Source organism: Geotrypetes seraphini, chromosome 8 (assembly GCF_902459505.1).
Source record: "Geotrypetes seraphini chromosome 8, aGeoSer1.1, whole genome shotgun sequence".
Taxonomy (NCBI): Eukaryota; Metazoa; Chordata; class Amphibia; order Gymnophiona; family Dermophiidae; genus Geotrypetes; species Geotrypetes seraphini.
Window position 1 is genome coordinate 113,773,252 of NC_047091.1, and position 26,968 is coordinate 113,800,219.

Sequence of the window (26,968 nt, forward strand, 5' to 3'; positions counted from 1 at the left end):
ACTTATTTGTGTAAGTGGCAGCCAAGTGTACAGGTGCACGAGTGACATAACATGTAAATATAAGGGAGCAAGACTCCCAGTTATACACACAACTTAAAGAATATTATAAGTAATGTGCTTCCCTACCACATTACACCAGGTCTATAGTTTTGATAACCGTGTGTCCATAAATTTAAGACGTACTAATGCAGAGATGCCAAGGATGAACCATCTCAAAGAGTGAGATTCACCATACCAGAGAGTGAGACTGAAGACCATAGAATGAGATTTTTCAGACAGCATATATCCAGGGTATAAATCTAGAATGATTTAAGGTAGTGTGGTACTGCTTTGCAAATGAATCAAGGCAACATTAAATGGCATTGGACTTTTTTTGGATCCTCTGGAAGAATACAGGCAATGTGGGAAGCAATGTGGGTAAATTTTTTGAGCTGAAAATTGTCTCCCATCTAGCAGTTAAAAGCAAATTCATAGGTTTCAAAGAACATGTACTTGTAGTAAAGGGAAAAGGAACAGGGCAAGAGGAAGCAGTGGGCTGTGCTCAGATTTCTTACTTAATTGGTTTTAATTGGCTTAATAAGTGCACTAACTGGTTGTACTGATTTAAAACCAATTAAACCACAATTTAAAAAAAAAAATGGAGGCACCTAAGAACATTTCCTAAAAGCCACCGATATCCTGTCCACGTAGGCACTTTACACCAGAAGTGGTGTTAGGTGTCGTAAAGCACCTACATGTATGCGATTCTCGTGGAAGATAGGTGTCAGACATGTAGGCCTTTAAAGCCCTGGTCTATATTTCCAGAATCTATCTTCCACATAGCTGCAATTCTGTAAAGGGTGCCATTGCGTGATTGACACGCAATTGGCAGCCATTTTTAAGGCAGCTGCCGATAATGGTGCCATTTACAGAATCCAGGCCTTACTATCACAGTACCTCCCCCCACCCACCATATTTTTAAAAAAGCTCTATTCCCCCTAGTCTTACCAAAAACTCTCCTGTGATCACCAGTGCCATCCTCCCACGGTGCAGACTCTCCCTGTGTTTTTTGAAGGCTAGGCTGGCCAGGAGATTTTCAACGCTGCCAGTACGGTTATTGTTGTTTTCCCAGTAGGCATCTAACATATCACTAGTGAGGAGACAGGGCATCAGGATTATAAATACCTGTTCCCAGAGCCCATAGAGATAGATTGTCATGGGGAAGAGAACATTAAAGAGATCACAGATACAAATGTTTAATTAAGAGTGGATATAACTTAGAGAACCCACCTCATGCGTAACATTCTTATTGCTATAATTTTACAGAAAATTATGCTACTCCACCCCTCAGCCTATCATTAATTTAACTGAAAAGTAAATAATTTAAATATAATATAGGTTTATCCTCTTGTAATGGGGACTTGATGGAAATTATAGAGATGTGATATTTCTGAGATGTTAACTATATAGATCCATTCTTTATTTTCTTTGTGAAATGTATTTTAAAAAATTCATTGACAAAAAAAAAATTTTAACAGAAAAGTACCAGTAGCTTAATTTCTACTGCAGCTCCTTGTGACTCTGGGGTCAAATTAAATATCTATATGTAATATGTAAACTACTCTGACAGTAACTCCAGAAAGGAAATTTTTCGCTCCATAAGACACACTTTTTTCTACCCAAAAGTGGGTGGAAATCTCGGTGAGACTCGTGAGAACTGATTGAGAACTGAAAACAGTGCGGGCCCAAGCGGGAGCATGGAAAACTTTGCTTCTGACCGCCATGCTCTTCTGACCTTCGTGCCGCTGGCTGGGAAATAAGAAGAGGAGACAGCTAGCGAGCGTGTAAGGGATTTTAAAAGATACCGGGGGTGTGGGGGGATGTTTAATATAGCAAAACAGCTGTCTAGGGAGGGAGGGATTTTAAAAGGTACCGGGGGGGGGATGTTTAAAATAGCAAGACAGCTGTCGAGGGAGGAATTTTAAAAGGTACTGAGGGGTGGGGGGATGTTTAAAATACAAAAAAATCTGTCTGGGGAGTGATTTTAAAAGATACTGGGAGTGGGGTGAATGGATGTTTAAAATACCAAGACAGCCATCTATGGAGGGAGGGAGGGATTTTTAAAGGTACGGGGGTATGATTTAAAAAAGTACTGGGGGTACATAGGGGTATGGGGGATGATTTAAGGTACTGGGGGGTACATAGGTGCCTGCCTGCCTGTCACTAGGCCACTAGGCTTGCTTGCCTGCCACTAGGCCACTAGGCCAGCCTACCTGTCACTAGGCCACTAGGCCTGCCTGCCTGCCTGCCCTGTGCCCTGTCCCTGCCCACCCTGTGCCCTGTCCCAGCCTACCACTAGACCACCAGATGGGGGACAGGGTACAGAGCCTGGCAGGGAGGAGGGATAGGGTGCAGAGCCTGACAAGGAGTATGTGGTTGGGTACAGAGCCTGGCTGGAAGAATTTGGTTCAGAATGGTTTTTTTTTTCTTGTTTTCCTCCTCTAAATCTAGGGTGCGTCTTATGGTCAGGTACGTCTTATGGAGTGAAAAATATGGTATATCAAATCCCATCCCCTTTCTCTCAAACACTATTAGTAGTATACTATTTAAAAGCTGTGTTGCAATACTTAAATAATATTACATTTATCTGGATAGTGAGAAGCACTGAATATATGCGAAGAGGGATGACCACGATATTCAGCTACCAGGACAGCTGTAGTGGTTAAGACAACCTCTTTCCTGACCTAAATTAATCCATATAACTGATGGTGGCCAGATATCAGTTACCAACAACTATCCATAGAGTTAAGTGGAACACTCATACTCTGTAAGAATTTTCAGCAGTGTTATCCATCTAAAACCTATATAGATGCTGCCACTCACCAATAAGTGATTTTGAGTACAAATAAATTTCTGGAAAATCAATAGACTACTATTAAGGTAAATCTGGGAAAAGCCCAGATTTAGAGAATGACACGAGGACAAATTTTCCCCATTCCCACGGGAACTCATTTTCCCTTCCCATGAGTTCTTTTCCTGTCCCTGCCCCATTCCTGCATGCATGTCTCATAGGCAAAAAAAAACTCCACCAAGTACAAAATGCTGTTTTCAAAAATGGGTTAACCCACACCACTGTACACAAGAAAACAACAGAAGAACAGCAAAAAGAACAGGAAAAATGCTTAACTTATCTTCACTAGCTGGTATCCTTGCTCACAGACCGTGGAGTTTTTTGCCTATGAAACAGAATTTGACTGGCTTATAACCCGCTGGGTTGCCATCTGATATTGAAAGCATTTATTAATGCAGTTGAGGCTTTTTCTCCACTGTTAATAAATATGCTTCAGTGGGTATCTTCACCATTAAGCTAATAACATTGATATATTTTTTGAGATTGGATTTTTTATTATTATATTTTTCTTGAGAGACGTTTAAATACCTATGTAATATAAATGTGCATGAGTTGAGTCTCTTTCATTTGAAAGGAAACTCTGCAAAGAGAGGGCATAGGATGAAGTTAAGAGGTGATAGGCTCCGGAATAATCTGAGGAAATACTTTTTTACAGAAAGGGTGGTAGATGCGAGAAACAGTCTCCCAGAAGAGGTGGTGAAAGGAGAGACTGTGTCTGAATTCAAGAGGGTTTGGGAGAGGCATGTGAGATCTCTCAGAGAGAGAAAGAGATAATGGTTACTGTGGATGGGCAGACTAGATGGGCCATTTATCTGCCGCCATGTTTCTATGTTTCTACTGCTTACCTCTGAGGGTAATTTGCCTGCGGACTGATGCCCATGGTAAGAGGGGTTAATGCAGAATTAGCACCCAGGTTAATGTGTGCAAAATGTTCAAAGGAACTGAGCACAGGTGTTAAAGTACACATTAAAGATGGCTGCAAATTGTATTTAAATGCATTCAAATAGATGTTAATGAGACCAGTCAGTGTTCACTCCCAATGCACAGACAAAAGCACTGAAGCAAATGGTGGCCTGCTCAGGGCATAGAGGGTTTTGAGGAGAGGATTTCTTGTAAATATCTCACATTAAACTGCTGGCTTTGCCTTCTTTTGCAAGCGGAGAAAAGCCCATGCAACTTCTAAGCTCTGGTAATGAGGAATAAGCACATGCGTGATCCAAGCAGAACCAAAATCACACATCGGCAAATGTTTATCTGCACTTAAATATGAGTATAAATCTTTCAAAAATTTAAAGTGAAAATAATTTTTAAAAGGTTCATATTTATAAGTGCAGAAGAACAGCACCAATGAGTGCTTGTGCGTCCAGTTTTGTGTGGACATGTGCACAAGAGCTGCGCTTGCCATAAAACTCTTGTGCAGTTTCATAGCACAATTTAACCATGCATAAGATTTTAAATGTAATTAGCTTCTAGCGTCCTTTAGCTGTGCTGTTGTTGCACTATGGAGTTCTGTGCTATGGACTTTAGCATGAACATATGAGCATCCCCACTCCTAGAATTTTGCTGCCTTTTGGGATCTTGCCAGGTACTTGTGGATACAGGATACAGGGTTTGTTGGATCTTTGGTCTAATCCAATATGGCAGTTCTTATATATGTCTGTGTTTCATGCAAAGATGTGAAAGAATAAAAGAAGCTGCAGAATGAGGAAGTAGCTCAGAGTGGACCCGAAGCTCTTACAGACAGCTGCAGCCTCTGAGAGCTTTTTCCACTTGCACAATTGCTGTGATACTAATCAATGTAAGCTGCCTTTTTGCTTTACTTCTTATTAAACTTATATTTTTAAATCACAGAAAAAGTGTTTGTCAGTGAGGTTATTTAAAAGCAGTGAAAGGGCCCGCAGCCTGCAACACAGTATTCAAAACCTGTCTCTATGGCATCTCATCCAACTGAAATATAAAAGTCCAGTTTTGTCAGTATGGATGATAAATCTCTGACATTCGAAGCACTAATGATCATTTCTCAATCAGGGCTGTAGGCTAATGAAAAAATAAAAAGGCTAAATTCTTGCTGGGGCTGAAGTAATACAAAAATGATAGTAGCAGTTTACTTAGAAACATAAAATTAATGCATATAAAGACCACATGGCCTATCAGGTCTGCCTAACCATGTCATCTACTAATCCCACCTCTCCTTTAGAGATCCAACCTTTCTTGAATTCAGATACTGTACACTTTTTTGTCTACACACCACCACCTCTGGGGCAGAGAGTCAGAGTCACTGCTTAAGGGTGACACCTAGTGGCTGGATTCAAGTACCATGAGTGTAGTGTTCTAGAAGGAGCTCTGGTGCATGAAAACTGCAATGACTAGACAAGGTAATTGAGGGGTAGGGTGGAGAGAGAGAATGTAAAAATGTTCCCGCTTTCATTGATAAAACTTATAATCCCTTATTCCTCCTCCAGAACTTTACAATCCAGCTCTCAAAATCTTCATGCAATCCCCTCCCTGTGAAATCTTCTATGACACCACATGTAAATCTATTTTTTCCGTCATGGCACCCACATTATGGAATGCAATGCCCAACAAAATCCGACAAGAGTTATCTCTACCAATATTCAAATCCAAACTCAAAACATTCCTATTTTGAGATGCTTATGATATGGCTTAATGCTTTCCTATCTTATAACGTAAAATAGAAGAGATCCCCTTTCCTACTGTACTTACCCTCCCCTTACCTCATTCTATCTTAATTTAATTGTAACTTTACTTCCCTTCCACAGCTTCCCCATTTGTTTCATGTTCGTCTAGTCTGTTTTCTACCTTTTAATATTTTTAGAATGTATTTTCTTTTCTTTTTACTATTGTAAACTGTCTAGATACTTGGGATAGACCATATAACAAGAAATTAGTAAACTTGGAAACTTGGATAGTACAATACATCTGAGGGGTTGCAAATAGAGACTCCAAGGTGCCAGATCTCAGCTTCACTTCAAACTGAACTGTTCATGCAAAGAAGCGGAAGGCTAGCAGAGCCTTATGCAACAGAAGATATATCAAGAATAAAATTAAAACTTGACTGATTGAACAAATAAAATACATGTACAGTATTATATATTATGGAGTGAAAAAGTAGCCTAATGATTAGAATAGGGTTGCCAGATTTTACAATTGTAAAATCCGGATACCCTAGGACCCCCCCCCCCCCCAGTCCCACCCCAGCTCCACCCCATTCCTGCCCTAGCTCCGCCCCCCACTGCTTGCCCACTGCAATTGAGAGGAGGCTTTTCAACACCTGGGCAAAGTGCCAGGTATTGAAAAGCCATCCGGACTCCTGGATATGTCCTCAAAAGGAGGACGTGTCCGGGGAAATCCGGATGTCTGGTAACCCTAGGTTAGAACAACAGACTTGGAATTGGAAAGCCCAAGTTCAAATCCCTCAATGGCTTCTTGTGATCTTGGGCAAAGTCACTTAACCTTCCATTGTCTGGTCTGATGTTGGGCAGGTTCTGGCAGCAGTGCCAGTCTGGTTCATGTCCACCTATTTTGGACAGCAGACCTCACACTGTGCAGAAGAAGACAATGTCAAAAAAATAACCCCCCACCACCACACTTTGTGTGGTTAGCAAGAGTCAGTTCAACTCAAAGGCAAATCAGAATAGGGATTATGTATTAGAGGGTATTTGTATATTAATCCCACCCCCATTTCAAGTCAGGTGGGACTGCCAAGTTTTATTTGATATACTAGTGGGGCTGTCATAGCAGTTTTCATCACCAGAAGAATAAAATCCTAATTCACACATTCTTACCAGACTTCAGTTTCGTTCAGAATTTCCATATCATCGGTCAGTAATTGACATGAGAAGGCAATATTCACTGCAGTTTCTGTAACAAGGAACAAACAAGCTCCAGTTTCCCGAGTATGTGCTAAGGTTTTTACTTAAACTAAAAAGCCCACTCTCTGAGAAATCAGCCCTACCTTGTTTATCTCCAGTCAGCACCCAAATTTTTATGTTTGCCCTTTTCAGCAGCTGGATGGTCTCAGGTACTCCGTCTTGCAACTTATCTTCAATCCCTGTAGCTCCGAGCAGCTAAAGAAGAAACAATTTCTAATGAAGTTCATTGCTTGCCTGAACACAACGGCTTCCAATAAATGACATTGGAGCAAAAACTTCCACTTCAGGTTTAGGAAAACTGGAAATTGCCACATTTTATATTGAATCTTTTTTGCAGTCCATATTAAATTTCTGCACCTCTCCCTACTGTTGTTATCCTTAAATGTTTCTTTTAAATTGAATTGTATTTCTTCCCATTACCTTACCTATTGTCATCACGTATGTTTATTGTTCTATTGTAGATGTTTAGTCATGTTATGTGTTTTAGGCTATTTTGATTTGTTTTAAGTTGTTCTAAATATGTATTTTTACCCTAACTCTGTAATTTATGATGTTCATCGCCTAGAACCTGGAATAGGCGATTAATCAAATCTTATAATAAACTTGGAAACTTGGTCTTCTGGATATTGCCAGCCACTGGAACTCTCCATTCTTGAATGCAGTGCAATAGAAATAGCCCTACTAAAACCTGTGCTCCCAAAAAGAAAGGGAGGGAGAACCACAGATTTGATATCCTAGGCTTTCCTGCCATCAAAGAGAGATTTCTCATAGCTTCACAAACTAAGGTACAATCTGTGTGATGGCAGGTGCGTTGCTATCACTTGATATCATCTTCACATTTGATACTGTGCTACTACTACTACTTATCACTTATCACAGCGCTGTACATTTTGCCATTTATAGACGATCCCTGCTCGGAAGAGTTTACAATCTAACTTGGACAGACAGACATGACATATAGGGTTGGGGATGCAGAATCCAAGGTGAGAGGAGTTAGGAGTCAAATGCACTCTCAAAGAGGTGGGCTTTTAACTGGGTCTTGAACACTGCCAGAGACGGAGCCCACCGTAGAGACTCGGGCAGCTTGTTTCAAGCATACGGGCACAGCAAGTTAGAAGGGACAGAGTCTGGAGTTGGCAGTTGAAGAGAAGGGCACAGATGGGAGAGATTTACCAGCTGAGCGGAACTCACGGGGGGGGGGGGGTGATTATAGGGGGAACTAAGTAAAGAGAGATAGGAAGGGGCAGCTGAATGAGTGCATTTGTAGGTCAGTAAGAGAAGTTTGAATAGCATTCAGAAATGGATGGGAGGCCAATGAAGTGAATTTAGGAGAGGGGTAACATGAGTAAAGCGGCTCTCCCAGAATATGAGTCATGCAGCCGAATTCTGGATGGATTGGAAGGGAGCAAGATGGCTAAGCGGAAGACCTGAGTGTAGCAAGTTGCAGTAGTCTAAGCGCAAGGTGATGAAGGCGTGGATAAGTGTTTTGGTAGTGTACTCAGAAAGGAAGAGTCGGATTTTGGTAATATTATAGAGGAAGAAGTGACAGGTTTTAGCAATATGTTGAATCTAGGCAGTGAAGGAGAGAGAGGAGTTAAAGATGCTTGGGACAAGCTGCCCGAATCCCTACAGAGGGCTCCATCTCTGGCAGTGTTTTTGAGCAGGCAAAACAGGAATGCTGAGAGTGTTGTCAACAGAGACAGAGAATGAGGGAAGCGGAGAGGTGGGTTTATACAGGAAGATGAGCAGCTCTATTTTAGCCATATTCAGTTTTAGATGGTGGTGAAACATCAAGGTGGCAATGTCAGACAGGCAGGCTGAGAGTCAGGTCTGGGTTTCAATAGAGATATTTGGCGCGGAGCGGTAGATCTGGGAGTTGTCAGCATAGAGGTGATACTGGAAGCCATGAGAGGAGATCAGTGCTCCAAGTGAGCAAATGTAGATTGAGAAAAGGAGTGGTCCCAGGACAGAGCCTTGAGATACACTAATCGATAGGAGGAAGGCTGTGGAGGAGGAACCACCATTGTATACACTGAAGGTGCAATGGGAGAGATAGGAAGAAAACCAGGAGAGGGCAGAACCCTGGAATCCCAACAAGGAGTAGGCAGTGATCAACAGCATCAAAGACGGCAGATAGATCGAGAAAGATGAAGATAGAGGAGGCCTTTGGATATGGCCAAGAACAGGTCCTTGGAAACTTTAGTAAGAGCAGTTTCCGTGGAATGCAGCGGGTGAAAGCCTGACTGAAGCAGATCCAGAATATCATGGGATGAGAGGAAGTCCAGGCAATGGCGGTGAACAGCATGTTCAAGTAACTTGGATTAGAAGGGGAGGAGGGAGATGGGGCAATAGTTGGAGAGACATGTGAGGTCCAGTGAGGGTTTCTTGAGAAGTGGTGTGACAACGGCAAGTTTGAAGGTATCAGGGACAGTTGCAGTGGAGATCGATAGGTTGAGGATGTGACAGATAGGAGGGATGACAGAAGGTGAGATAGCACTGAGTAGGTAGGTGGGAATAGGATCGGAGAAGCAGGTAGTGGGTTTGGAGGATGAGAGAAGATGTATGGTTTCCTCCTCAGTGATCTCAGAGAAAGAGGAGAGAACATAAGAATTGCTGCTGCTGGGTCAGACCGGTGGTCCATCCTGCCCAGCAGTCCTTCAGTACCTTGATCGTTTCGATCATATCCCCTCTTGGTCTCCTCTTTTCAAGGGAGAAGAGGCCCATTTTCTCCAATCTCTCACTGTATGGCAACTCCTCCAGTCCCTTAACCATTTTAGTAGCTCTTCTCTGGACCCTTTCGAGTAGTACCGTGTCATTCTTCAAGTACAGTGACTAGTGCTGGATGCAGTACTCCAGGTAAGGGCGCATGCAGCATGATAATCTTCTCTGATCTGTTCGTGATCCCCTTCTTTATCATTCCTAGCTTTATGTTCGCCCTTTTCGCCGTCACCGCACATTGCGCGGACAGCTTCATCAACTTGTCGATCAGAACTCCCAAGTCTCTTTCCTGGGAGGTCTCTTATAGTACCGCCCAGGACATCCTGAATTCGTGCATGAGATTTTTGTTACCAACATGCATCACTTTACACTTATCCATCTTGAACCTCATTTGTCATGTCGATGCCCATTTCTCAAGATTGGTTATGTTACGTTGCAGATCTTCGCAATCCCCTCGTGTCCTCACTACTCTGAATAACTTTGTATAATCCTCAAATTTAATCACTTCACTCGTCGTACCAATGTCCCGGTCATTTATAAAGATGTTGAAGAGCACGGGTCCAAGCACCGAGCCCTGCGGCACCCCACTGGTGATGCTCTTCCAGTCCGAGTATTGTCCATTTACCCTCACTCTCTGTTTCCTATGCTCCAGCCAGTTTTTAATCCACGTGAGTATTTCACCCTCGATTCCATGGCTTGCAATTTTCCGACGTAGTCGTTCATGTGGAACCTTGTCAAACACCTTCTGAAAATCCAGATATACAATGTCGACCGGGTCGCCCTTGTCTATCTGCCTGTTTACTCCCTCAAAAAAGTGCAGCAAGTTCACCAAACATGATCTGCCTTTGCTGAAACCATGCTGACTAGTCCTCATCAGCCTGTGTCCGTCAAGGTGATCAATAATGCGGTCCTTTATCAGCGCCTCTACCATCTTTCCCGGCAGTATTTCTTCCTCTCTCCTCCACCCCCATGTGCAACGTGTCTCTCTCTCTCCCTCTTATTCTCATTCTCTCCCTTGCTGCAAAGGGAGTGGGGAAAGAGAGAGAGAGAGAGGGGCTGGATCCAGGGTGCATCTCTCCCACCCCCTCTACTACCACATCCAGCATTTCTCTCTTATCCCCATAACTGTATGCAGAATCTTTTGCCCCTGCCCAATGCCCACCAGCTCCATGCCCACATTTCTCCTTCTATCACCCCTCTCCAATTCCATGCTACATGGCTATCTCCATTACCGCCACCACCATGTCCAACATTCCTCCCTCTTGCATCCCTTTCCATCTGTCCTACTGCTCCTTCTCCATCACCAAATCCAACATTTCTCCCTCTCATTTCTCTCTACCTCACTCCTCTCCCACCACCATGTCCCTTCCTATGCTCAACAATTCTCCTCTTTCTTCCTTTTCCCATGTACACCATCTCTTTCCCTCTCACTCACACCCATGCTCAACAATTCTCCCTTTCTATTTCCTCCCCCACCTCAGCATCTCTTTCCCTCCCTCCCTCCATCCTTCCATACTATGGGCTAGATTCACTAAGCCCACCGATTAACTTCCAACCACTTAGTGACCCCTTTGAAATCCGATTGCCCACCGACTTGATTCACTAACCTCTGTCCCGATCATCCTCAGATCCACACATGCAAATGAGGGGGAACGGCATTCAAATGCAGGCAGGCAACAATTCACTAAAAAAAATGAGGGACACCGACTGGGCTGATTGATCAAAAATAAGCGACTGCTGAGGACCAGTCACTCAGGTCCTTTCCAACTGCCCTGCCTCCTGCCACCCTACTCTCTGCCCTGCTTCTCTGCCCCGATCTCCTGTTCTCTGCCCTAATCTGCTCTCAGCCCTGATCTCCTGCTCTTGCCCCGAATCTCTCCTGCTCTCACCCTCAATCTCTCCAGCTCTTGCCCCGAATCTCTCCAGCTCTCGCCTCGACTCTCCTGCCCTTCCCCACAGTGCAAGCCCATGGTTTTAACCCGCAGGTTTAAAGTGGGTTAAAACCACGGGCTTGCAAAGAAAAAAAGTAGCTCTGCCGGACATAGAGAGTAAAAAAAAAAAAAAAGGTCACTGCTCTTTAAGCATGCACAGACCATCTACAGATTGTCTGCACATGCATCGGGATCGCTATAGAGCGATCTGGATGCTCAGTTGGGGACGTGATTCTGATCGCCTTCATTTTCATGAGGGCAATTCATGAATTAGCCCCCCGGACATGGATCAGATCAGATCCCTCACGGATCGGATCAGATCCCTCACGGATCGGATCGGATCCGTGCCCTTAGTGTATCTAGCCCTATGTCCCAAGTTCATGCCCCCTCCCTCCCTTCTGTGTCCCAAGTTTGTGCCCCCCTCCCTCCTTCCTTCCAGCCTTTGTCCCAAGTTTGTGCTCCCTATCTCCCTTCTGTGTCCCAATAGGCTCCCACTCTCCATTCTGTGTCCCAGATTCATGACTCCCTCCCTCCTTTCTTCCTTTGTCCTAAGTTCACACTCCCTTCCTTCATTCCTTCTGTCTCAATGCGCCCCTCCCTCCCATGTCCCAATGCGCCCCTTTCCCTCCCTCCTGTGATCAGATGCGCCTCTCTCCCTCCCTTCCTTCTGTGTCCCAAGTTCATGTTCCCTCCTAAGGGTGTGTACTTGTATTCTGGCTGGCTCTAAAACATCCAAGTAGGCCTCCTCTTCCTCCTTCGTTCAAGCTGCACTTCTTTCTTCACAAAGCCACAGGCAGCAGAGTATGGCCAGAGGTCCTGGTGTGCTGGCTACACAGCCTGCTACCAAAAGGTGTGTGGCCATGCAGCTTAGTGGGAGCATTGCTTTATTCCTTTTCACTTTTTATCTAATCAATTTTCTATCTCCTTCTCTCAACCCCTAGCTTTCACGTTTCTTATCCTCTTATTCCTTTTTATCTGCTTCCCATTTCTACTCTTGTATACTCATTTTCTGCTCACTCATCTCCTTGAAAACTCTCACATGGTTCCACCATTACTAGCATCTCCCCTCCTTGTCGCTTACTCCACCCTTGTAGCCCAGCATTTCCTTCCAAGTCCAACATCTCTCCTTTCTGCCCTTCCTCTCCCTCCTCCCAAGCCTGACATCTCTCCCCTCTCCCAGCCCCCAGTCCATAACCCCTCTGCCTTTACCTGTCCCTCTCTCCTCTCCTGCCTCTGCTCTCCCTGAGTTATTGATCTCTCCCTCCCCCTTCTGTCCCCTCCCCTGAATCTCTTTCCCTTTCCCCATCTTGCCCTCTCCATCAAATCTATCTCTCCCTCTCCTCATTGTTCCCCTTCCACATCCATTTCTCCCTTTTCCCCCTCTGCCATCTCTTTCCCTGACCCTCTCTGCCTTCCCCCATGTCCATCTCTCCCTCTCTTGCTCCCTCTGTCCTCCTCCAAATCCATCTCTCATTGTCTCCCTTCTTCCCCCTTCTGCCATCCCCAAATCCATCTTCTCCTGTCCTTCACAAATCTGACATCTTTCCCTCCCTCCCTTACTCCATTCCACACATCTCTTTCTCCTGCCCTCATTTGAGTCCAACATCTCTCCCTTTCCGTACTTCCTCCCCCAAGTCCTAATACACCCTCTCTAACTTCTACTCTTCCCCTGAATCTGAAATGTCTCAGATGGGGCCTTATTTCTAGGACACTCCAGTGGAAGAGGCAACTTGCTACCGGCCAGCGTGCCTGCTGGTCGGCTCTCTCTGCCCCATCCCTTCGCTGACATCTACTCCTTCCCCCTCCCTGCCCGCCGGCCGCATGTCTACCTTTAATTTCTTGTAAAAGTACAGTGCCACTTTGCTGGTGTCTTCTCACCACTGTGGCCAGCCCTAGCAGAAACAGGAAGTTGACAGAGAGGGTGGGCCACAGTAGAGAAAAGACGCTGGGGTTGGCGGCAGCACAGCACTATACTTTCACAAGAAATTAAAGGTAGGCACACGGCAGATGGGGGGGAGGAAGGAGCTGGTGAAGGGACACGGCACAGACCCAACCAGCAGGCACACTGGCCTGTAGCAAGATGCCGCTCCGAGCCTTGCAAGAGGTACTTCTTTCCACACAGGATCCCCGTCAGGCTCTGTTACAGTACTACTGACAATTTTTGGGGAGGCCACCCCCCCCCCCCCCCCCACCACCTGTTCCGATGACTATGCATCAAAATACAATCAAAGATACAATATGTGGCCTAATCAAAACATTCTTAGACCCTGCTTTACTCATCCTTATCAAATACCTCCATGCTCATTTCCTCTGAACATACCTGCAGATCTCCCTCAATTGTTTCGTAGACAGCATCTAGCTTTTCTGCACGTTTCTGCAGGGATGTGCAGGCTTCGTGATGTTTCTTGCTCCACTCAGAGTAGGTGAGTTCATCTACCTCCTTGTAGGCCACGCACAAAGTCCTCAGTGTCTCCTCTGCAAAACACTGGAAAGACATTCAGGTTGAAACATCCAGTCTATGTGTAGGCCTTCAAAGTAAGGAAGGATTTGACTCTAATTACAAATTGGATGTTCTACAGACTGAAGTCGCTGGGTTCCTACTGATGGACATGACATTATTCACAAATTTGGTAGCTAAGAATGTCCAGCTGGGGACAATTTATTTTGGTTTGGGAAATAGTTATGAAGGGGTGCTGAAAGGTTCTCAGCCCAACCAAGAAGAGAATGACATGGATATGGTTCATTCAATGATCTGAAACAATGTAAAAAAAAAACATAGAATTTTGTTTCTGCAAATTGGCACTTAACGGAATAAGATAATACTCTTGTCAGCTACAATGGCAAATGATCATATGATTTGTGCACTGGGGATATGTTTGAGTTGAAAAACAAGTCAAGGCTTTACAATTTCCTTTTGACTGAATCTCATACTCACATCTAGTGCCTTCTTGGTGGTGGTGTCATTAGAACAGTTCGGATGCAGTCGTTCAAAGATAACGTTATCTGCCCCCTTTGTGTACAGCTTCACAGTCCCTTCAGGAGTTCTCACTGTAGAGAGAAGTAGATAAGCTATTACACTTCTATCCTCATATACAGCCTGAAGGAAAGGGGAACAGACATTTTTGCTTGAAATATCTAATTTGCTAAGGGGGTGATTTTCATCCTGTAAGCCTAGTTTAACGTCCCTGGGTACTTTGGCTTGGAAAATTTCTAAGAAAAATGGTTCTTACTCATCTTTGCACTTTCTTTTCATTCAATTTTTTTTTTTTTTTTACTAAAACTACAACTTACACATTTGAAAATATAGAGTTGGTGTAACATATGCTATGACACAGAAACATAGAAACATGACAGCAGATAAAGGCCAAATGGCCCATCTAGTCTGCCCAGCTGCAGTAACCATTTTCTCTTTCTCTTTCCAAGAGATCCCATGTGCCTGTCCAAGGCCCTTTTGAATTCAGACACAGTCTCTGTCTCCATCACCTCTTCTGGGAGACTGTTCCATGCATCTACCACCCTTTCTGTAAAAAAGTATTTCCTTAGATTACTCCAGAGCCTATCACCTCTTAACTTCATCCTATGCCCTCTCATTGCAGAGTTTCCTTTCAAATGAAAGAGACTCGACTCATGCGCATTTACATTAGGTAGGTATTTAAACGTCTCTATCATATCTCCCCTCTCCTGCCTTTTCTCCAAAGTATACAGATTGAGATCTTTAAGTCTGTCCCCATACGCCTTATGATGAAGACCATTTTAGTAGTCTTCCTCTGGACCGACTCCATCCTTTTTATATCTTTTTGAAGGTGCAGCCTCCAGAATTGTAGACAATATTCTAAATGAGATCTCACCAAAGTCTTATACAGGGACATCAATACCTCCTTTTTCCTACTGGCCATACCTCTCCCTATGCAACCTAGCATCCTTCTTTGCTTTTCTGACTACACGACCAGCCTCTTAACTTTTCCAGATATTTTGCCTGACTTCCTCTTTCTGTGATCTTTTGTAGTTTATTTCTTACCTTCTCAGCTACTACTTTTGAGAACCAAAGCGGCCTTCTTTTCCTCTCACTTTTATTTACTTGCCTCACAAAAAGTTTTGTTGCCACTATAATCGCTCCTTTCAGTTTTGCTTACTGCATTTCCACTCCTTCCAGACGTTCCCATCCAATAGGAACAAGGCAATCCCAAAACACAGTCAGTGAGGAGCGGGGAGTTACATAGGTGACGGTAATATTCAGTACCAGTGCCCACAAAGCTAAACAAGAACACAGGACCACACAAAATGCAGAACTATCACAAGAGGTCACAGCTGCCAGTTCTAAGTAGGAGCTACCAGGTGGAGAAGCGAGTAGGATTTGTCCCTGCTTAGTCACTGGACCTTCAATGAAGTTAAGGAAAAGGGATTGGGACTTGTATACCACCTTTTTTGTAGTTATATAACCACACTCAAAGCGGTTTACATACAGGTACTCAAGCTTTTTTCCCTATCTGTCTAGTGGGCTCACAATCTATCTAGTGTACCCGGAGCAGTGGAAGATTAAGTGACTTGCCCAGGGTCACAAGGAGCAGCACGGGGTTTGAACCTACAACCTCAGGATATTAAAGAAGTTCCTTTTCATATTTTACACATGATTAAAGTTATCATGGAAATGACATTATTCATACTTTCCCACATGTCATCCTATTCTTTTTACAGTGTATAATCACAGTAGTACCAAAACATGCACCATGTGCTCCTGTCTACTTACCTCATCAGGCTCATTTGCGTCTTCATCGCTTACCTAAAATAGACATCCTCTTGCGAACACTGTTGAAATCCAAGATCGCCAGAACTCTGTATGTCCTCTCCACTCCAAGTTCACTGACAGTGACAGTATCCTGTGTACGGCTGAGAAACACATAACCAAAATTCCTTGCTGCCATCACAAGGGCCTCTTCATCTGGAGACGCAGCTTGGTAGATCAGATCACCTGAAAGGGAGATTCTGCATCACTGGAGGTTTTCAAAGGTCTTTCAAGGTTGGTTTAAGTAGAATGGATGCTGGCTGATTGCAGGAGATGGGGATGCAATAGATGGTCTCTTGAGACCAGCCATCTTTCTATGATTCTATGATTGAGAAAACAATTACCACTCGATATTCAGCATTATTTAACTGGCCAGGAACAGCTTCTGACTGTTTAAATAGCACCTAGCCAGCTATGCACTAATATTCAGTGCATGGAAGTGGAGATGCAGCATGATGCTGGAGAAGGGTGATAGAAGGAGAAATGTTGGGTATGGGGTTAGTGGGCAGGGGCAAAAGAATCTGCACTGGGTGGGAGGGGGTTGAGATAGGGATATATGTTGGATGTGGCAGTAGATGGAGTGGGAGAGATGCACCCTGGATGTCGCTCTTTTTCCCCATTCCCTTTGCAGAGAGAAAGTGGAAATGTGAGAGAGAGAGAGAGAGAGAGTAAAAATGTGAGAGAGAAAGGGGGAGAGAATGTGAGAGAGAGAGAACCCACCATGGGGATCAGCGTCCAAGAAAAAGATCTGGGTGTCATTGTAGACAATATGCTGAAACCTTCTGCCCAATGTGAGGCAGCCACCAAAAAAGGAAACAAAATGCTAGGGATTATTTAAAAAGGGATGGTTAGCAAGCCCATTTTCCAATCTGGCCATGCAAATTTTAAAATCCCATGCAAAATAGCCAAGCGATTGATCCACTAACATTTGCTTGGCTATTTTGCATCGGGTTTTATGATCCTAAAACCCGACTGCTGTAGACCTGTTGGTAACAGGTCTGCCTGGGGTTGTTTTTTTTTTCATTTTTTTTATGGCACTGATATTTTGCATATATTACACATGCAAAATATCTTCCCCCCCGACAAAGCGCCCCCTCCCTTCCTCCCTGAACCAAAATATATGGCAGGAGGGATGCCCACTCCCTCCTGCTACCACCTCCCCCGCGCGAACTGATATGGCAGGAGGGATGGCCACACCCTCCCGCAGTCGGGTCGGGTCCTGCCTCCTCCCCATACTGTCGCTGTCAGCCTCCACGTACCTTTAAGTCGAGAGCAGATGGGGTGCTCAGTCCCTCCTGCCTCCTCCCCATGCTGTCGCTGTCACCCTCCACGTACCTTTAAGTCGAGAGCAGTTGGGGTGCTCAGTCCCTCCTGCTCCTCCGCCCGTCCGCGTCAGCAATGCGGATCTTAGGCCCCGCTCAGGTGCATCATGTGATGCACGGGGAGAGGCCTAATGTCCTGACTGGCTCAGGTGCCTCGAGCTCCTCCCTTGGGAGGGGCCTGAGGCGTCTGAGCCAATCAGAGACTTCGTTAGGGAGAATTCGCAGGAGCCAGTCAGGAAGCCACTCAGCGCCGAGCACGAGCACCTAAGCGCGCTCTTACTCGATGCCACTCAGTGGGTGAAGAAACCCGTTCTCACGGCAGCCATTTACCGACCGGGTGAGCAGCAGGGCAGGAGCATAGAAAGCTCGCTCCTGCTCGCTGCACCTCTGGACCACCAGGGATTCCAGCGGCAGAGGAGGTAGGATGGACAGGGTGCAGAGCTCATAATTTAAATTATCGGTGTATAAGACACACCCCTTATTTTAGGTTTATTTTGAGGGGAAAAAAGTGCGTCCTATATGCCAGAAAATACAGTACTTCTGAAGTTTATGGGGACAGAAGAGATTACTTGTGGGGATAGAGAGGGACGTATTTGATTCCAGTGGGGATGGATTTGATTTCTGTCCCATGCAACTCTCAAGTATAAGTGCTGTGTTTTGTATTGAACTTCACTCCTCAGTTTATTTAATGTGTGTGTGTGTGGGGGGGGGGGGGGGGTTGGGAAACATCATTTAGGCCCCTTACCATAACCAAAGTAATGAACAATCAGAGCCCTCACATATCATAGAGTACAATCATTAATGCTGTTGATAAGACAATGAAAAAGGACAGATGGACTAAAATCAAGTGCCTTGTCTCCAGAGACAGGCCCCGGGCTTGGTATGGGAAAGACACCAATTTTCTGTGTTCTACTCCTTGTTGCTTTTGATGTTTTTCCTGCCTCTATTCTGTCCATTTCTGGGTGTCAAGGATTTGGCAATCAGTGCTCTTCCACAATGCCTGTGGCCTTTCTACTTCGCAGAATACTGCTGTGCTATTTGTTCTGTGTGCCTTTAATTGTCATGGAATGAGCAGACTAGGCAGATAAAGCAATCCATTTTTGCTGACAATTTCTTTGTTTCTGATTGAAACACTAATTAAAAATATTGGTGTCAATATTCAACACTAGTAAACCAGATAGAGAGGCTCCTACCCAGTTAACTAACACTAACCAAGTCCCTACAGGATAATCAGACATAACCAGACAATAGTGTAGTAAGGAGGGTGGGGTGCAGACCACCACAGGTGCTATCTTTGTGAAGGGCGCCGGAACCTCTCCTCCTCTCTGCCCCCCGCATACCTCATTAAATGTTCGTAAGTGCCAGCACTTGAACTTGCTGCTCGCGGGGCCAAGATGTGACGTCAGAAGGGAGCCAACGCTGGTGCGAACAGCAGGCGGAAGATGTTGATCATGCCGGTAAACATTTGAAAGGTACGTGAAGGGCAGGGGGTGCCCAAGCAGCGGGGAAGAGTAGGGGGGTGCCCAAGTGGCGGGGAAGAGTTGGAGGTGCATGGCGCGCTGATGCCGGGTGCCAACCTCTCTCACCATGCCACTGACACTGGATACCCTCTCTGGCCATAGAAATATGACAGTGAAGAAAGACCAAATGGCCCACCCAGTCTGCCCAACCGTAGCATCCACTATCTCCTCCTCTCCCTAAGAGATCCCATGAGCTTGTCCCACGCTTTCTTGATTTCAGACCCAGTCTTTGTGTCCACCATCTCTACCGGGAGATTATTCCATGCATCTTCCACCATTTCTGTAAAAAAGTATTTCCTTAGAGTACTCATGAGCCTATCACCTCTTAACTTCATCCCATGCCCTCTTCTCACTCTGGAGTTTCCTTTCAACTGAAAGAGACTCATCTCATGCGCCTTTATAATAATAATAGCTTTATTTATATCCCGTCATACCTTTTCAGTTCAAGACGGTATACAGTAAAGTAGAAATACAAGTGAAGAGAACAGGGAGATTACAGCATTGGTTTAGTGGGGAGGGAGAGAAGTGGTGGGTTGCGCAGGTAGGAGGAGGTGCGTGTTGGGATTGTAGGTAGGATGAATGGGTTTCGAAGGATCAGATAAACTTGTCAAATAAGTGGGTTTTCAGAGATTTCTGAAGGATTGGGATGATGGAGAGTTCAGGAGGAGGGCGCTTAGGGTGTTGTTCCAGATGCCTGCCTGAAAGGATAGTGTCCGATCAAGAAATTTTTTGTAACGACATCCCTTGGGAGTGGGGAATGAATGAGAAGTGTTTTGCAGGAGGGGCGGGGATAGTCCTGTAGAACAAAGTGTTTCATGAGGTAGGTGGGCGAGGTGCCGAATAGCATCTTATAACAGAGGCAGCCGAATTTGAAGATGATTTATGCCATGTAGGTGTTTAAACGTCTCTATCATATCTTTACTGCGACATTATCTAGTTACTTCCAGGACAGTCGAGGGAAGGACTCAGGGCAGAGCCAGGAGTTACCAAGCACTGCCAAAATTCAGTGGCTGTTCCTGGACAACCCTCCAGTTAGCTAAAAACAGAAAAAAAAACAGTCTGACCTAAGTTAATTGGGTAACTATCTGGGTACCACCACTGAATATCTATGGTACCTGGGTAGCTCCTGGAGATTCAGTGATGGTACCCAGATGAATGTAAACTGTTACCCATTCTGAGCTCTTTTGGGAGGACAGGATATAAAACCAAATACATAAATAGGTGTCGGCACTGAATATTTGGGACTAATTCAGCTGGCAGCAGTCAGCATTTAAAGAAACGCTGAAATCTGCTGGCTGAATACTGCATCTGTTCTTTACTAGCTATCTGTTGCTTTTGGTAGCCTTGCTTGCTGTCTTTTAGACATTGCTTTATCAGAGGGTTCAATTAAAAAAAAGAAAAGAAGGTATGCTATTTAAATTTCCTAGATCATACCAGGTCAAAGACACTAGCAGACAAGTTCTAAGCAGTGAGGCAAGAGAGACACAGATTGGTTTCACTACAGGGCAGGGTTGGCATCACGTGCAAGTAGCATAACCTTGGCTAGTGCTCTGAGCTGCCATTGTCCCACTTCTGTTCATCCACCTGCCTGGGGCTGTAGGAGTAAGGTGTGCTTTACATCTCTCTAATCTTTATTTCCAATAATTATTCCCTTGAATTTATTACAACCTTGTCATAATTTATGTACAGTTTTATCCAATTAAATTGCAGCACGCCTTATTAAAGAGAACAAGGCAGCTGGAAAACTCAGAAATAGAAGCTGAAAAGAAGGACGAAAGCCAAGGGCTGGCAACATCTGTGGACACCTCCTGGCACACTAATGCCAGAACAAGCATGCTCAATAGTCACCCTGATATTCAACCCACAGCAGTCAGCAGTTTTAAAGACGCTGACAGCCTCGAGCTGAATTAAACCCGGATATTCAATGTTAGGTCTAATCCGGCATGTGCTGCTGCCAGCAATTTTTCAGGTGCCTGTCAGTTTTCAGACAAGTGTGGAACTGCTCCCACTAAGCTGAGTGTGAGTCCTCCACCTGCAGTCCTGCCAGTGGATGATGCTGTTTCACTATCACATTTTTAATAGTGAGGCAAGCTCTGCAAGACTTCAAGGAACCTAGCTGCCTTTGGCAATTGAAAAACAAAATATTGAATCACTGCCCCCCACTGGCAGCAATGCAGTAGGAGGACTCCTGCTCAGCTTAGAGCAGGGGTGTCAAAGTCCCTCCTCAAGGGCTGCAATCCAGTCAGGTTTTCAGGATTTCCCCAATGAATATGCATGAGATCTTATTGCATGCACTGCTTTCGTGGTATGCTAATAGATCTCATGCATATTCATTGGGGAAATCCTGAAAACCCGACTGGATTGAGGCCCTCGAGGAGAGACTTTGACACCCCTAGCTTAGAGGGAACAGTAATAATAATAATAACTTTATTCTTTTATACTGCCATAACCAAAAGTTCTAGGCGGTTTACACTAAAAAGAGCTGGACAAGCAGCGAAATACAGTAATACAAATCCATCCCCACTGGAATCAAATACGTCCCTCTCTATCCCCACAAGTAATCTCTTCTGTCCCCATAAACTTCAGAACTACTGTATTTTCTGGCATATAGGACGCACTTTTTTCCCCTCAAAATAAACCTAAAATAAGGGGTGTGTCTTATACACCGATAATTTAAATTATGAGCTCTGCACCCTGTCCATCCTACCTCCTCTGCCGCTGGAATCCCTGGTTGTCCAGAGGTGCAGCGAGCAGGAGCGAGCTTTCTATGCTCCTGCCCTGCTGCTCACCCGGTCGGTAAATGGCTGCCGTGAGAACGGGTTTCTTCACCCACTGAGTGGCATCGAGTAAGAGCGCGCTTAGGTGCTCGTGCTCGGTGCTGAGTGGCTTCCTGACTGGCTCCTGCGAATTCTCCCTAACGAAGTCTCTGATTGGCTCAGACGTCTCAGGCCCCTCCCAAGGGAGGAGCTCAAGGCACCTGAGCCAGTCAGGACATTAGGCCCCTCCCTGTGCATCACATGATGCACCTGAGCGGGGCCTAAGATCCGCATTGCTGACGCGGACGGGCGGAGGAGCAGGAGGGACTGAGCACCCCAACTGCTCTCGACTTAGAGGTACGTGGAGGGTGACAGCGACAGCATGGGGAGGAGGCAGGAGGGACTGAGCACCCCATCTGCTCGCGACTTAAAGGTACGTGGAGGCTGACAGCGACAGTATGGGGAGGAGGCAGGACCCGACCCGACTGCGGGAGGGTGTGGCCATCCCTCCTGCCATATCAGTTCGCGCGGGGGAGGTGATAGCAGGAGGGAGTGGGCATCCCTCCTGCCATATATTTTGGTTCAGGGAGGAAGGGAGGGGGCGCTTTGTCGGGGGGGGCAGATATTTTGCATGTGTAATATATGCAAAATATCAGTGCTATAAAAAAAATGAAAAAAAAAAACAACCCCAGGCAGACCTGTTACCAACAGGTCTACAGCGGCAGGAGAGAGCAGCTGGAGCGCCTGTGAGTGAAGGAAATCACTTGTGGTATGCTCCGACCGCCTCTTCCTGCACTAAAGTTGGGCCTCACCAATCAGGAGCTGCGTGTCAAATTTTTGATTCAATTCAATTTGACCTATTGAATTGCTTTTTGGATTTGATTCAAAATTCACTTTTCCTGCCCAATTGGGTGTTTTTTTTCAAATGGCCTGGTTACAAAATTACCCTGCCTATGAAATCTAACATATTCAGGCATCTTTCTCTAAGTACTCACCCTCTTTCTCTTCCACCATAACAGTGTGACAGATGGACAGCAGCCTGAAGAACTCCTTCAAGTCTGAATCATCCTCACGCACTCTGTCCATCAGAGATTGGTCATAAAAATGAAGTTTCTTATCTGCAAATCGGTTCCAGCTGAAGTCCACCCGCTAAAGATTTTTTGTATGACAAAAAAGATGTTTACAAACATAAAACCAAAGGCAGAGAAAGACTATCACCTGGATTCTATACAAGGTGCCAAATTTGTGCACGATCCTAGGAACCGTGCACAAAAAAATTACCTCTCATTATTTTAGAAAGCCACACAGTAGCGGCTGCCACACGACAAAAGTCTTGAAGCCCTATAAATCCCTATGGGCTTCATAGCAGTTACCACAGCGGCCCGTGCTATCGGGCTTTGTAAAAGAGGAGTTAGTTAACAATTGGCTACTAACAATCAATTGCTGATGTTAATTAGCACTAATTTGGATTCCTGTGTAAACAACATCCGATTCCTTGCGGATGGGTGGGTACCCCAACTCATGAGTTGGACTGTAGAAGGCATCAGTCGTTTTTCTCAGGTCCACCTCCTTGTCTCCCTGGGCAATTCCCTCTCTCTTCAGTCTTAGCTTTTACAAGCGAGTTGAGAAGGTATCTTGCCTCTGCTCTGCACTAGATATGTTATTTTGGGGTACTAATCCAATCTTTTTTTAGGCTTCCCTGTGCTAAGAGGTTCCCAGTAGTCCTGGGACAACTCTGCTTGGGAGAAGGGTCAGATGTTGAGGTCTAAAGCCAGGAGGACCACACTTTCAAAAGAGCACTCATATCCTCTCGCTTTCAACCCAAAGGGTGAATGGCCTTGGGCGGGACAAAGTCGAGCAGGGACATTGTGAAGAATTAAGGGTTCCTTTTACTAAGCTGTGCTAGTGGTTTTAGTGCGCGGTTAGCGTGCGCTAGATGCTACTGCCAGCATTGAGCTGGTGCTAGTTCTTGGCGCGCAGCATGGGGTTAGCGCATGCAGCAATGCATCGTGCGCTAAAAACGCTAGCGCACCTTAGTAAAAGGAGCCCTAAATGCGGAGTTATAGAATTTGGGGAATATGTGTGAAAATCACATCAAGTTTCAACTGGCATAAGTCCTTATTCACCCAATTAGGTGCAAGAATCCCCTCTAGATGCTATTCTGTAAAGAGCGCTCACTCTGAAACGTCTGCTCTGAGCACTGATTTTTTTTCCCAATGCCATTTACTGAACATGGCCTATTTCGTTTGTTCATCCATGCCATCAACTATCCCTTCCTCTCCTTTACAGAACCTGTGTGCTTATCCCAAGTTTGCTTGTCAAGTTTTTCAATATTTTCTGCAAGAACAGGTCATTAAAATACTGTTTGTTTAAAAAAAAATAGTTTAAACAGTACTTAGAAGAGTCTACCTTTAGTGATAAGATAAATAAGAAAAAATAAAATAAAGATGGTTTTTATGGAATGTATTCAGGAAGAAACACAGATTTATAAGGAAGACAGTGGTTCATGAGTTCAAGTAGAGAGATGAAAAGTGTAGAAAGATTTATGGTGTACTAATCAGTTACATAAACAAATACGTGCCTGTTAGTTTTCTAGGGAAGACCTTAATATCTCATCCAGGTTCATCTAGCTTTGCCTACTTACACGATACCAGACCCAGGCGTTATGAAATACTTTTATTATGAAAATAGAAAAATATAGTTCATAAGCCAGCAGCAATAACTAATTATTGTTCACAAAATATTCGAATACATGTATGAAACTCAGTCAGTGGTGTACCAAGGGGGGGCGGGGGGTGAACGGTCCACCCTGGGTGCACGCTCCAAAGGGGTGCACTGCTGGCCACTCACCGGGGAATAGGCTGCCGCCAGGGAAAGGCTTCCACTGCCGTCATCAGGAACAAGCCGGCCGAGTTCTACCTTCTTTTCTTCCCTGCAGGGCCGACCAATTCTCGCCGCCCGATGTCAATTCTGACGTCGGAGAGGACGTTCTGGGCCAGCCAATCGCTGCCTAGCTGGCCCAGAACATCCCCTCCGACTTTAGAATTGACGTCGGACAGCAAAGAGTTGGTCGGCCCCGCGGGGAAGAGAAGCAAGGCAAACTCGGAGCCGGCCTGTTCCCGATGGGCAGTGGCAGCCTATTCTCCAGCAGCGGTGGCAGCATTTTCCCAATGGCGGTGGCATAGGGGAGGGAGAAAGAAAGAAACGGGGGGACGACGACAGGGAGCCAGAAATGGGGCAGGGTGAAACAAAGAAAAAGAAAAAATGGGGCACGGAGAGAGAAAGACAGACAGAGAGAAAGAAAGGGGGCATGGAGAGAGAAAGAAAGAAGGGGGCAGGATGAAAGAAAGAAAAAGTTGGGGGAGGGAATGAGGTCTGGAGGTTAGGAAGCATATAGGAGGCTGAAAGAAGGGAAGAAATATTGGATGCACAGTCAGAAGAATAAAGTGCAACCAGAGACTGATGAAATTACCAAACAAAGGTAGGAAAAATGATTTTATTTTCAATTTAGTGATCAAAATGTGTCCGTTTGAGAATTTATATATGCTGTCTATATTTTGCACTATGGCCTCCTTTTACTAAACCGCAATAGCGGTTTTTAGCGCAGGGAGCCTATGAGCGTTGAGAACAGCGTGGGACATTCAGCGCAGCTCCCTGTGCTAAAAAACGCTATCGCGGTTTAGTAAAAAGGGAGGGGGTATATTTGTCTATTTTTGTATAGTTGTTACTGAGGTGACATTACATAAAGTCATCTGCCTTGACCTCTTTGAAAACCCGCGGAATATAAATGATAATTAACATTTTCTCTGCGCACAGTGTGCTTTGTGTTTTTAAAATTTTATTGTTGGTAGATCATTTTGACTTGGCCACAAAGGTATGGGGGAGGGAGGGAGGGGAACTACTGAAAGACATCTAGTAATCCTTGCAGGCTTGACTGTGCAGGGAATTATTTTTGTAAAATCATGTTTTGTTATGTGACTGGCATTATTTAGACTTTAATTTCTATGAATGAATAGAATGAAAATGATATAAAATTACTTGCTTTTTTATGTGCGTGCGCTGAAGGAAAGTGGAGAGAGAGTGGGCTGAGGATGTTGAAGGGAAATGGGGAAGAGAGAGTGGGGAGAAGTCGCTGATTTATAAATTGACAATTGTACAGAATATTGTTTCTTTTTATGCTTTAATATAATAAGTTCAATATAAAACAATTCAAAGCTTGTGTGGATGGAATCAGGTGGTTTGTGGGGATGGAGACCGAGCTTACGGGGATTAGTCCAATAAAATGGTATTTTTTTATTTCTCATTATTTGTTTTATTTTTATTTGTTAATTTGTAAAGTAGTGATTGTTATGTATCAGTTTTTTCAAATTTACATCTACTGTCTTTATATTTTGCACTGTATTAGAGGACATGTATTACTGTTTTTTGGTGTTGTAGTGTTGCATTGTATGCAGAGTCTGGTTTCATGGCGGTTCAGTTTAACTTTTGTCTACATATTTCTATTTTTAGTTTGATTATTCCATATAGGGCGAGGGTGTATCTGTCTGTGTGTATGAAAGGGACATGGTTTTCTGATAGCATCGACTGTACAGGATCAATTGACTGTACAGGATCTGGCTTGTTTAGTTTTACAATGTATGTGTTGGTGTTCTAGTGCTTACTGCAGTGTTTAAGATGCTGCCTTTTCGTAGGTACACTCTTGTTGTGCGATATGTGGATTGTTACTAAAAATCATATTTTTCATATAGATGGGGGGGGGTTAAAATATGATGTGCCCCGGGTGTCACATATGCTAGGTACACCACTGAACTCAGTATACAATTGTCACACAACACTTGTTAGATAAATGAAATAAACTAATTATTACACTCTAAATAATTCCTTATAATAATAATTCCTGATTAGCAGCAAACTATTACAGTTTATCACCAAGAGTAGCTTTACAAATCCTTATCCTATAGACAAAAGGATTTCCTCTCTAACCCAGCTGAAAAGATATATAATTCCTTATTCTCACCATCCAATTAGGCCGTAGCACAAAATCAGGTGAACTGGGAGACGTCTTTCCTACGCTCAGCAGATATGGAGATCCTTCTGTTTAGGAACAGTCCGTCAGCAACTGGAGAAGCTGTAACTTAGGTTGGCAGCAAAGGTT

General features: G+C 44.6%; 1 protein-coding gene across 3 annotated transcripts in view; it reads right to left on the reverse strand.

Moving 5' to 3' along the window:
• Positions 1–26,968, reverse strand: part of ATP8B3 (ATPase phospholipid transporting 8B3) — a 136,766-nt gene that overhangs the window by 25,347 nt on the left and 84,451 nt on the right. For all 3 annotated transcript variants that reach the window (XR_004540460.1, XM_033956701.1, XM_033956700.1), the window contains exons 15-21: positions 22,809–22,962; positions 16,213–16,401; positions 14,368–14,480; positions 13,753–13,917; positions 6,867–6,978; positions 6,697–6,772; positions 988–1,129 (exon numbers count right to left, since the gene is read on the reverse strand). Coding sequence is in view for 2 of the 3 variants with exons in the window: in XM_033956701.1 (XP_033812592.1) it covers positions 988–1,129; positions 6,697–6,772; positions 6,867–6,978; positions 13,753–13,917; positions 14,368–14,480; positions 16,213–16,401; positions 22,809–22,962 (951 nt within the window). In the remaining variant the exon portion in view is untranslated. The remainder of the gene's footprint in view (positions 1–987; positions 1,130–6,696; positions 6,773–6,866; positions 6,979–13,752; positions 13,918–14,367; positions 14,481–16,212; positions 16,402–22,808; positions 22,963–26,968) is intronic.